Source organism: Achroia grisella, unplaced genomic scaffold (assembly GCF_030625045.1).
Source record: "Achroia grisella isolate CSIRO2021 unplaced genomic scaffold, CSIRO_AGI_Agris_v1 utg1179, whole genome shotgun sequence".
NCBI classification, from domain to species: Eukaryota; Metazoa; Arthropoda; class Insecta; order Lepidoptera; family Pyralidae; genus Achroia; species Achroia grisella.
Window position 1 is genome coordinate 2,074,660 of NW_026712591.1, and position 12,456 is coordinate 2,087,115.

The 12,456-nt window shown below is 31.1% G+C and overlaps 2 protein-coding genes across 2 annotated transcripts in view; one reads left to right on the forward strand and one right to left on the reverse strand.

The window, feature by feature from the left end:
• Positions 1–1,794: 1,794 nt before the first annotated feature.
• On the reverse strand, positions 1,795–8,773 carry LOC131853420 (dihydrolipoyl dehydrogenase). The gene is made up of 12 exons (XM_059204305.1): positions 8,664–8,773; positions 7,982–8,104; positions 7,355–7,591; positions 6,474–6,614; positions 6,029–6,194; positions 4,481–4,638; positions 4,122–4,258; positions 3,707–3,794; positions 3,527–3,628; positions 3,277–3,414; positions 2,770–2,859; positions 1,795–2,289 (listed from the first exon to the last, which is right to left on the reverse strand). The coding sequence occupies exons 1-12, from the start codon at positions 8,703–8,705 to the stop codon at positions 2,224–2,226; spliced, it is 1,488 nt and encodes a 495-aa protein (XP_059060288.1). The 5' UTR covers positions 8,706–8,773; the 3' UTR covers positions 1,795–2,223.
• Positions 8,774–9,220: 447 nt separating this feature from the next.
• LOC131852362 (protein FAM107B) overlaps positions 9,221–12,456 on the forward strand; it is a 37,288-nt gene continuing 34,052 nt past the window's right edge. The window contains exon 1 of the mRNA XM_059203037.1: positions 9,221–9,390. The gene's annotated coding sequence lies outside the window, so the exon portion shown is untranslated. The remainder of the gene's footprint in view (positions 9,391–12,456) is intronic.

Genomic DNA, 12,456 nt, shown 5'->3' on the forward strand with positions numbered 1-12,456 from the left:
ATAATTTGTAGCTTTTTGTTTGTAAACTGATTGAAATAAAACTAAACTAAATTTGAAGTGAAACTTGTTATCTTACCATAATACATTAGAGAAACCAGCACCTAAATCAGTTAAATCGTTTCTGAAATTTACGCGCATAAACGCTAGCAAACAATAACATTAAAGTCTTACAATTTACTTTTTGGGATTTATAACGTAAATGGGTTCTCTATTTAGTTTCCTTTGCTTATATTTATTTTTCATGATCAGACAGCGATCAATTACATATTTAATATATCTATAGAATATTGTACCAGGTACTCACCTGTCGATTAGTATTATTGGATTGTGCTATACCAAGTGTTTTTTTTTAGTCTAGTGCCATAATATGTCTGTCAGTTTTTCTGTAGACTTAATTAATAATATTTAACAAAACACATTCTTGCTGTATGCAAGAATGTGTTAAGCTTTTAGATCTGTATAAGTCTTTATATATATTATAATAACATATATGTATATCGTGAACTGAGATAATCTTTTGTACTCGGATTCCGATTCATTACGAACAAAGTACTTACTTTTTGGTTATTAATAAACGTAAAAAAATACACTTTTATTTGCGTGATTATAAAGTTCGGGTAATCTGTATAGAGTTGAATCTATTCTTTCTGAATTGTGAACCTTAAAAAATATTATAATTGTTATACTAAGTTTATTTAAGCAAAGATCATTTCTGTTGTATTATACTCTGAAGGTTAGTTATTTTTTTAATTTTATATCACTGTTACAGGACTATGTTGTGTTTATATCGATTTTTAGAATAAGTATTTATGGTCACAGCATATTTTTGTTTATATTATTCGCATTTGCATGTTAATATCTTGAGAGTTAGATTTTTAAAACGTATTTTAAGTAACGATGGATAAATAAGCAAACTTAGTAGGATATAAACCTTAAACCACCATATCTTTTGGGAACTACTGTTTTAACTATTTCGTTATTGTAAATTTACTCTAAACAGAGTTTCTTTTATTCTGTAAATGGACTTACACTGTAATTTCCTTATAAGATCAAAACAATTTGAAGAAAATAATTATAAAAAAATGACACTATTAGTAATATTTAATCGTAGTGATTACGAGACTTATTGGCATATATTTATTTATTTATAGATTCAGAATCCCCTGGCGTACGCGGACCAAAGGTTAAGAAACAACGCTCTATACAATAGTTTAGGCCAGTTTAACTTCTGGCCATGTTTGTCTGACCATTGTTTTTTTTCAGAAACAGCAGACTTTTCGATTAATGTAGATCTAAAAACTTGATACCTACAATCAATAAATTCATTATCCGATATTATATAAGACCGAATTGGGTATAACTGAATATATATTGCGAATTATGACCATGCCGTAATAATTGTTTTTTTTTGTTAATATATCTAGCCTCATTAGCATTATCAGAAGATTACTATGAACAACTGCTGCATATTACGCGTATTATAACAGTAAGTTTCAAATAAATGTAACACAAAGTACTTTTTCTATATTTTTTCAAGAAAAGTGACATCCGAAAAATATTTTTTCCAACGTTATTTGAAATAAAGATTAGTTTTATACATATGCAAGTATGTAATGTGATAGTAAAAGTTTTTCTCAAGTTGTATTTCTTTATCTAGTCGCTATTGTGAAGCTTTTTTGAATTGAATACTATACTTACTATACTAATTCAATAAGTGTTTTTCGTTTATACTAACAACTGTATTAATATGACTATTCTTAAGTCATTTATGCTCATATAATAAATAAAACCAAGTACGTAGTAGACAACTGTATTTTTGTAAACCTATTTACAAAAGAAAATAAATATATCCTTGTCCACAACATTTATATCAGGTAAATGTTATATCAAGGACGTTGTTCTCAACATAACGGAATGAAATTATATAGTACATAAAATAACATTTCAGAAATAAATATTTTAAAAACAAATATCACATAATCAGTTGTGTCTGATTACAATAAATAAAAAGATTTCGCATAGAACACATTCAAAATAAACTTTTAAGATGAGTGATTTACAAAAGGCGTAATACGACGACTTTAAATTACTTTAATATCCAAAACTGTTCAACTCAGATTCATACAAGATTCCTTAAGGCAGACCAACTTAATTAGAATACATTACTAACACGACTCGGATGTTGTGAGTTAACATTTATTATTTGTACAATTACATCTAAAATTAGAAGTTGATCGGTTTTCCAGCATACGCGGCCAAGTTTGCCTCGCGCAGGGCTTCAGCACATGTCTGATCGGTTTTCCAGCATACATTCAGGGCTTCAAATGTCTGAAAATAGTTAGGAACAATCAGAATACAGTTTTAGTGATGGCAATGACTTCGTGATTATTCGTCAAGGACGTAACGAGGTCGCAATAGTGTTCATTCGCGAACATTGTATTGTAAAAAAAGTAACACTAAATACTCCAAGGTCAAAGCCCAAAAGGTCCCAGAAGCAAATCAAATAAACAATAATACATTTACTCGTTTGACAGTTATAGTGTAATGAACAATGTTTACGAAAGATTCTATTTCCCCTTTCAGTCATATAAAGGAAACATTAATTATCCACCCTTTGTAACTTGTTTAATATTGTTTTATAAAATCTTGATCTATTGTTAAGTTTTTTTGTTAGATTAGATTACTAGATTTGTTGGATAGATTGGTATTACATTTTTCTTATACTTATGCAACTGTCCAAGTGAATACAAAGCTACGGGATATACTAACGGGATGTGCGTGGCATACTCTTGCTACATCTTCTGCAGCAGCCCCATATTCTTGGGCTAGTACAGCCTCGTTGACTAATTCGCCGGCGCCCTGCAAACACCAAACAAATGGGAAATAAGTTATCACTGTCGTGTAATTTCTCATAGTAAATAAACTAAAAATAATTTTCTTGCCTATAACCTCCTTAGTTTATATATGTATACCATAGCCAATATCTATTGCTTTTACTATACAGTCTCCAAAATGATTTATTTATGTAATTAGAATAGCAATATGTAAGGGTCCAACTGATTTAAAGTAGAAATTGTTGCGTACGTAAGTACACAAATAATAGTGCTATTATTTGTGTTGTTATTCCTAAGAATTAAGTTAGGCCTGCATACCTTCTTAATTTGAGGTACGGTTATTACCCCCAAATTACGATTAGGCCATGATGATCTCAATAACATAATTTCACATACATATTATTCATTGTAATAAAAATTAAATTTTGACAATAGTACTCACGGGTCCAATAATGTGTGTTCCTAAAATGACGTCTGTAGACTTGTCGGATAACACTTTTACAAAACCATCTGTTTCCCCATTGGTCTTTGCTCTCGAGTTTGCTAGGAATGGAAATTTGCCTACTTTGTATGCTTTACCCTGAAAAACAAGAAGTCATAATAAATATTACAGAAATTAAAACTTGTGTATTAAGTTTTTGTTTATTAGTTTATTATGTATTAAGTATATTATTGATAATTATATAACTTGCCTCCTTCTTTAGATCCTCCTCACTTTTTCCGACCCAGCCGACTTCAGGTGATGTGTAAATCACAGATGGAATAGCATCATAGTTGAAATGAACTGGCAAGCCCTGTACAGAAAACAAATGAGTAAATATATGTTTTCAAAATATTTAGTCTATTGTAAAATAAAACACCAAATAATTTACCTTGATACCCTCAACACAGACAATGCCTTCATCTTCAGCCTTATGGGCCAACATGGGACCATGTATTACATCGCCAATTGCATATATTCTGAAAATATAACATATGATAAAAAAACACATTCACTCAACAATACATAAATTTAAGATAAAAATAAATAAATAATTCAAAAAGTTGGTTCAAATAGCATCACAAAATGTAACATAACTTACATAAGCATATAAAAGAATTACATAAATTCTATTTCTCTACTAAGGTTATAAAGGCAAATGTTTATTTAATTTTACGTAAATGAAATTTGGTACACAGATCCAAATTTAGGTCACCAAAGAGTACAATATGTGAACCCATGGGGGAGTGCCATTTAAAACACTTTATTTTAAAGTCGGCTATTAAAATGAATGACAGAATATTTACCCAGGTACGGTAGTCTGGAACTTGTTATTGACAGGTACGCGGCCGCGATCATCCAGAGCGATGCCAACTTTATCCAGACCGAGATCTTTAGTGTATGGACGGCGTCCAATAGAAATGAGAACCACATCGCATTCCAGCTGGAAATATATAAATATATATGTTTAATTGTTTTGATTAATTTGCGGCTATTGACAAGGAATACACAAACAAAAAATGCATAGTTAGTCAAAAATAACTATACTTTGCATAATAACCACTGATCTAATAAGATTAATAAATAAGCATTATAATTGAATGAGTGGTACAAATTGAAAGGTCTGCCTTTGAAAACTTAGCAGACAATATAAATATTAACTTACCGTTTCCTTACTGCCGCCCTTTGCTGCCTCTACGTCAACTTTGACAGTGCTTCCCTCTTTCTTGACACCCAACACTTTAGTACCCAGTTTGAATTTCATGCCTTGTTTAGTAAGAATTTTTTGCAGTGTCTTTCCTACTTCGCCGTCGATACCCACACCTGAGAAATTAAAGGCAAAAGGCAAGGTGTATAAAACAGCAGTTAGACTAGTTCTACTATACGGTAGTGAAACGTGGGCTACTAAGCAAGTACATGAGCAAAAATTACACACTACTGAAATGCTGGACTTACGCTTAGAGATAAAGTCCCAAAACGAGCATGTTCATGCAGCTTCAGAGTGATACCTATTACCGAAGAAGCTTAAAGAATGTAGACTAAGGTGGTATGGATATATTCAGCATAAACCTGAAAACCACATTGTGAGAAAGTCCCTTTCCATGGCTACAACAAAAAGAGGATGAGGCAGGCCAACAATTACCTGGTTGACTAATATCCATAGGAACATGAAGGAGCTGGGCCTGTCAAAAGATGATGCTTACCAGCGAAATGTATGGCGCCCCAGGATTAGAAAAGCCGACCGACCGAACGGGAAGAGGCGAGGATGAAGAAGAAAGTATATAGACTGTTGATTTTATTATTATATTCATAAAATATACATAATAAAATTATTATTCATTCATTATGAGTCCATGTAAATTTTGTATCTGGGGAGGGGGCGGGTACTTGGCCTTTTCTAAACATTGTTACAATACATTCTTAACTGACTTGCTTACTTCCCCAACACAGCAGCAGGCCTGAAGCAAACCTGACCTCACTTGCCTCCAGCTTCCCCTGGGTCTGAAGCTGGTAAAGCTCATGCCTAATAATATGGTAAATGTGGTAGTTTGTACAACTATTTGCTAACTAAAGGTACTTCGCCTACTATGTACCAGCAACAAAACCAATAAACAATATAAAATCTTAATGAATGAAGTACCTTTATCTCATTGCTGATTCAGAAGAACTGATACAAATCAGTTATATGCTAGTCTTTGTTATCTAATCATTGACAGATTGACTATAGTGTCACGAAAATATAACTTATAAAGCATATATCTAGAAGTCTTTCTAAATACTGTTGCCATTTGTCGCCAATGTATAAATTATGGATTTTTTAAATAATTTCTTGTATAATAAAAATTACCCATAGTATTTATTTAATACAAGAAACCATAGAGTGTGATGACAAATGGATATCAGAAAAGAGTATCTATTAAAATTAGGATGGTGGCAAGTCCTTAATGTAACAAAATCAAATTTTACACTTTGAACCAAAACACAACAATACATGCCTTATGAAGTAATAAATAGCTAAGATTGTTGTGTATGGAGACATCATCCCGAGTTCCTTATAATGTAAATTAAATATATATAATTATATTTTGTATATAGAAACTCTAGTGGCATTTTAAAATTTAACAATATAGAATATTAGCTTTATATCTAGTGAGTGTTCAAGTTATTTAAAACAGATCTATCAGGCTAGATTAAGGAAATTTGCAATACTAACCACCGATGGAAGTCAAGAATTCAATAGCAGTAACATCAGCACCAAGCCTCTGGTAAACCGAACCCAGCTCCAGACCAATAACACCAGCTCCAATAACAAGCATTTTCTTTGGAACTGCTGATAATGAAAGTGCTCCAGTGGATGTAATAATCTGCTCCTCATCGAACTGTAAATAATACAAGAAATATTTTTTATACTATCTTGGAATAAGTACACACTTGTTTTATTTTTAAAACTCATGTTTATTTTTGCACTAACGATTAATAAATTGGACTGTGCCTTTCAACATTGATTTACTAAAAATTAAGCATAATTCAAAAATGTTACCCTTTGTTTATAGTTTATGAAATGTGGAATATATGAGAAAATTAGTCTGATTTATCATTATTTTCTTTGAAAACTATACATCTACATAGAATCAATAAAATATATTCTGTCAACGAACCGTAACACCAGGGAAGGGTGTAACTTCAGAGCCAGTTGCAATAAGAATGTTCTTTGTGTTCACAGTCTCAACACCCTGTTCACCCTTGACTTCTACCTTGTTTGGGGCAACTATGGATCCTACTCCACGAACAAGGTTCACCTAAAATAAAATTATTACAAACCAATTTGACTACATGTCTTTAAAGATAAATGGCTACATGCAATGTTTCTTCGATTTCTTTGTGGATTGCTCATTTAATCTTATTAGACCTATTCAGTCTGTATACTTTATCACACTGTCTTATTCTTATTAACTACAGTTGTAGCAAATAGCAAGTGGCAGTGGTATAATAATAAATTGCTTTAAAATTTACTATTATGCCAGTAACCTTGAAGAAAAAAATTCAATAAGTGAAGAGTTGTATATACATAGTGTGAAGGGAGTGAGCAAGATCCTATAGGTGAAATGTGAAAAATATTGCAGAACCTATCATACTAAATAAATAAAATTACTAAGGAGTATCCCGAATTCACTTGGGCTTTTCACTACAATTAATCTTGCATCTACCCACTGGCACTAGTCTTTTATTACTGACTGCATTTATAAATATAGAATAAACTACTGACATAGATAGCTTTTTAAATGTAGTAATGTGGTAGATTAAAAAATAAATAATGGTTATTCAAAAATGTTTCAATGTAAGTTTATTTGAATAAAGAATTTTCTATTCTATTCTACTGCAGATAAATATTTGAAATTTTAATAATTTTTGCTTTTATATGAAAATGTTTAATAATCATAATTTCTTAAAATTTTCCTAATGATGGGGGATAACTAATATCAGTAAAGCTTTAGTTAATAACAATTTGCTCATTAATTAATAACAATTTTAAGCTTACCTTGTTTTTCTGGAACAACATAGCAATACCACCAGTAAGACCTTTAACTGCATTTGCCTTATAATCCATCATGGCTTTAAAATCAAAACTGATGTCAGAGACATTGATGCCTCTATGTTTGAAGTCATGTTTCGCCATGTGATACAGATGTGAGTTGTGAAGCAAAGCCTTTGATGGAATACAGCCTACATTTAGGCATGTTCCTCCAAGACTAGGATCTTTCTCTACAGACACCACCTGTACAAATTTAGTATTCAATTTTCTGACCATAGCAGTAAGTATTAGACTATGGGTTGGGGTGACTGTTAGAAAACTAGAAAATCACTTTTAAACTACAGACCAACTCTGACAAAACTATGAGTATAACAGTAGCCTACCTTTATATATAAGGAAAAAGTGGTTAATACATAATAAATTTAATTCTAATACTTACTAATACAATGAACATGAAACTTTGTAAGAAAAGAGGAATGTATGTTACTCTTTTGTGCTAAAGCTACTGGACTAATTTTAATTATATTTAGCACACAAATAGTTACATTCTAAATTAACAGATAGAATACTTTTAACATAAATTGAAGCATGTAGCAATGTGACATAATGAATATTAGGAAAAATAGAACATACCTTCATGCCAAGTTGGGCAGCTTTGATGGCAGCTACATAGCCACCAGGTCCGGAACCAATTACCACTATGTCTGCATCATGGGTCGTTGCATAATGTCTGGTAGCAGTTCGAAAGCCACTAACCTACAATAATAAATCATTAAATTGTCGAAATATTGTTCTACTATTAAAACATAAATTGGAGCAAATATAATGTTACATAGCCACCTAAATACGACAATATATATTTCAAGTAACTATAATGAAAAAAAAATAATTTGAAATAAAAAAATTAAGACTAAGGAATATACTATTTTTACCTGCTTTTACTGTCTTAAAATAAATTGTAAACTTCGTTACTAAACAACTTTGATAGTTATAATTTTCACTAGTGTTTCAGAGTAAAAGCTTCTAGTATCGTAAATTGTTGCTACATTCAATCTGATTTTTTTTTCTGATAAGCTATAACTTGACAATCGGTCACATGCTTGAAGGTCAATGGATAGTATCATGCATGTTTGTAATTGTAAGCAACTAGATTTAACTATGTAAATATCTAAAATGGGTATGTTAACATAAAACAAGAATTTTCAATATTGAAAATCGGAGCAAGTAGGCAAACTGGGGAAATAGTCATTGCATAACAATTGACAGATTAGGACTGAATAACTTAAATACAAAAATATCTTTTTAAGTTGCTTACCCTTAGTGACGAGGAAGCGAGGTTTAGAAATTTATAACCCATTCCAAATTATGTTTTTCACTAATAATTAACAGATAAAAGGTAGATTCGGAGCCCTGGCTATCGGCTCAAACGAATGTCAAAAATGACAATTGTAATTGAGTGTTATCATTAACGAATGAATAAATATTACTAGTTTATTTTCCTGTTCACTAAGGCTAATAAATTGAATAATTTATCTATATATGGAGTGTATTGTAATATATTCAAGTAAATAATAAACAAGAACTCATATTCATGAACATAACATTGTCGAAACTACAGTGATCAATGTTCTATCAATTAATACTTCATATAAAAGTAATGATAAACTAAAAAGTACATTTGTCATCTGAATTGTGATAGCGTTATATACTATATTAATTTAATATAGCTATATTAATTTAATTTTTAAAATTAGTTTTATAAGATTCTTACAGAATCAAATATAGTAGTAGAATATTGCAATATTTACTACATTTTTTCATATAACAACACACATGCGCGCGTTGCGAGAAGCGGAAGTTTTGTTTATCAATCAAATCAAGCCGATGACTTTGTTCGGTAGTGTCTCGTCGATCGTTGCCTTACGTAAATTGCTGTGAATAATATTTTGGATTATTCGTGTAAACCGATCTGTTCCGTGATATTTACTTTTACACGAAAAATACGGATTGTCAGGCCAGCTTTAACAGCTTTTTCATCGACAGTAAGTAAATCTAATTATTAATAATTTTATTTTTAGTAAATAAAAAATAGTAAATGAATACAGCGAAAATATTGTATAAATTGAAAATATATTAAAATCATTTTATTTTTGTTATATTACCAGTACACGTAGAGTTAGATTTTTAAATTATTTATTATCATTTATTTATCCATATAATAACTAATGAGCAAATTCTGGGCTTTTACTGTTATTCAAATATTTAAGTAATCATATATATTATATATAATGAGGATATTAATTAGCCACCTAGTAATTTTATTTATAATTAATTATATTGTCTTATACTTGTAGTTCATGCCCCCTTTTATTTTTATTATAAGTTGAAAGCGCAGTCTTCAAAATGATACTTTGCAATATTGGATATTTAATACAATTAAGATTTTGTTGAGAAACCCTTAACTTGTCGAAATTTAGTATACTGTGAACATGGGAGAAACTCAATTGATTACAAAAGGAATCATTGGATTGCTTCAAAAGACATCGTGTAACGGGCAGAGGCCTACAATATCTCGTTCTTTTAAAATCGGTTGACAATACTATTATGAGGTATATTAATATTTAATTTTAAATCGATAATAACAATAACAAATTGATTCAAAAACAATTAGGTAAGCAGGTACCTACATTATTACTTTATAAAACGGCGTTATATATTAGTCCTCAAATAAGCAGGTACTACAGGTCTACTGCTACGACAATTGCAGTCTCAAATAATATTTAAAGAATATAAGTGAGTTTTTTTTATCGATGCAATGGATGTTGCACCTGCCTGCGCTAACGGTTTTCGCTGGCAGAGCACCAGAGGAGTATACTAAGATGAGCATGAGGTCAGGTCAGTTAGCCCATCATGACATATTCACCAGGAATTTCGGTGATTTTAAAAGGGAACCGCGTGAAGGTCCACCTGACCTGGTATATTGATTTACAATCAGGTTATTAATTCACATTACTAACAATTTCCTTCCCCGCAATCTAAGCGAGTTTATTACGTCTTAACATTTCTGCATAACACGTCGTCAAATTTAGCATGTGCCTATATTTTAGCGAGACAGACAGAACGACGCTACATTTTTAAAAATAAGGTCAATCGTGGTCATTGGAATGAAGTCGCGAAAATTAATAATCATTCTACGGATATCATAAATGTTAATGGCCTGCGGTAATTCTTTAGCAGCAGGTGCACAACAACCATAACCTACCACAAATATTTTTACCTTTTTTTTCCATACATCAAACAAAACTCGTCGAGAGGTTGTCATTATATTTAATTCACGCATTAATCAAATTCCATATTTTATTTACAAGTTTTACTTATTAAGATCGTTTGCTACCGAAGTCTTAACCGTGGCGATAGGTACGATATGGTGCTGAAGTACATCTGCATTATCTGTATTGGTTTTTAAAACCAATTAAGCAATTTTCATTATTATTGACCGGTTTCGGCAGTTCTAGTATATTATCATTTATTAGTTTTTTTCTTGCAACTAAATTACAATTGACTTGCCAAGAACATAAATTTAATAAATGCCGGTAATCTGTGTAATATCGAAGTACACTACCTGCAATCAATTTCATTCGTAAATTGATTGCAAAAAGATAACTTTATTAAATGTATCTTTCATAAACGCCGGTAATTCCATGTTGTAAGTATTATCAATTACCGAGTGACAAGAAGATAAATTAATAAATGCCGGTAATCAGTACAGTAGGTACAAATGTTTTCTGCATTTACAACGTGATATCAAAATGATTCAATAAAACTGTAAAATACTATATCTACTATCACTATACATATTGTATACAAGTGGTACCTAACGAGATTTCATTTTATTATGCAGCAATCCACTAGAAAAGGATTTCCGGAAATTTCCACAGGAACGGAAAATAGCAACTAATTAATACACCATTATTTACTTTAATCATTGTTTTGCGATCGTAAAGGTCCCTACTCATTTTTTTGTAAGGGTATATTCCCATTATATATTGTTGTTTCCAAATTGTCATGATACAGTTCGTATCCTAAACACAATTAATTTGGCAGCAAATTTATGTATATGCATAATGCTTTAAATGTTAAATTTTGTAAATCTGTGTTTATTTTTTACTCTGTTATGATTACGATTTTAATTCAATTTTATACTACGATGGGCCATAGTCTCATTGAGATCTCAATGAGATGTATTTTATCATAATTCCAATGAATAAAGTCGTGATCAACAATTGTAAAACAATACGATATGACGATACCAATGGTTTTAATTCCAAATGTTTATCATTTAACGACTAAGCGGATTAACGAATCTGAATGAAAAACCTGAAGATAGACTGACGAGGATGAACTTGGGCTGTATTCTACATAAAAATGCAGGCGATGTCGCGGTTAAGAGATAGTTTTCAATAAAATGACGTTTCCACGGTTCTCCATTACCTTACGTTTCTCACTTTGCTCGGCTTCGCTGATTGTGGAATTCAGTATTTACATACTTGTATATGTTACATATGTTGGTAACACATATCACTCAGGTCACGAAAATCTATCTATCTCTCATTACCATTAACAGCATCCATACAGGTGTCTTCGACTTAGCTACCATTAAATCAAATATGGCATTGTATGCTCGGAAAGGTTTGTTCTTTTCGATATTTAGTTTCCCAATCAGTATAAGGTTTGTTTAATTAGGATCTTGTTAGTATTGGAACGGTTCACATACTTTAGAACATTCATTACTTTTTGAAGTCTGTAATGCAGCAGCAAAGGTAAAATTATCAATGTATCTATTATAAATTTTAAAAATCTATCCCTGTTGAACATTAAAGGAATAAACAAATATTCTAATAATACTACTATGTACATTAAATTCATTAAAACTAATTATCAATTATAATAAATAAATAATATATTATAGATTATAATTCGGTTAAGGCGTCTTATGGTCTGCTGAGTGTTAGGTATTTCAGTTTACCTGCGCAGTAGGACGAGCAAGTTAATCCTGTTAGGTGGCCGTGACACGTTGCCCGGTTTCTGTATTGAGGTATTCAGCAGTG

Coding starts and splice junctions, on each gene's coding strand:
- LOC131853420 (XM_059204305.1), bottom strand. CDS start 8,705: ATGGGTTATAAATTTCTAAACCTCGCTTCCTCGTCACTAAGG. Junction 6,615..7,354: donor TGTTGTTCCAGAAAAACAAG/GTAAGCTTAAAA, acceptor ATTTTATTTTAG/GTGAACCTTGTTCGTGGAGT. Junction 4,259..4,480: donor AGGGCGGCAGTAAGGAAACG/GTAAGTTAATAT, acceptor ATATATTTCCAG/CTGGAATGCGATGTGGTTCT.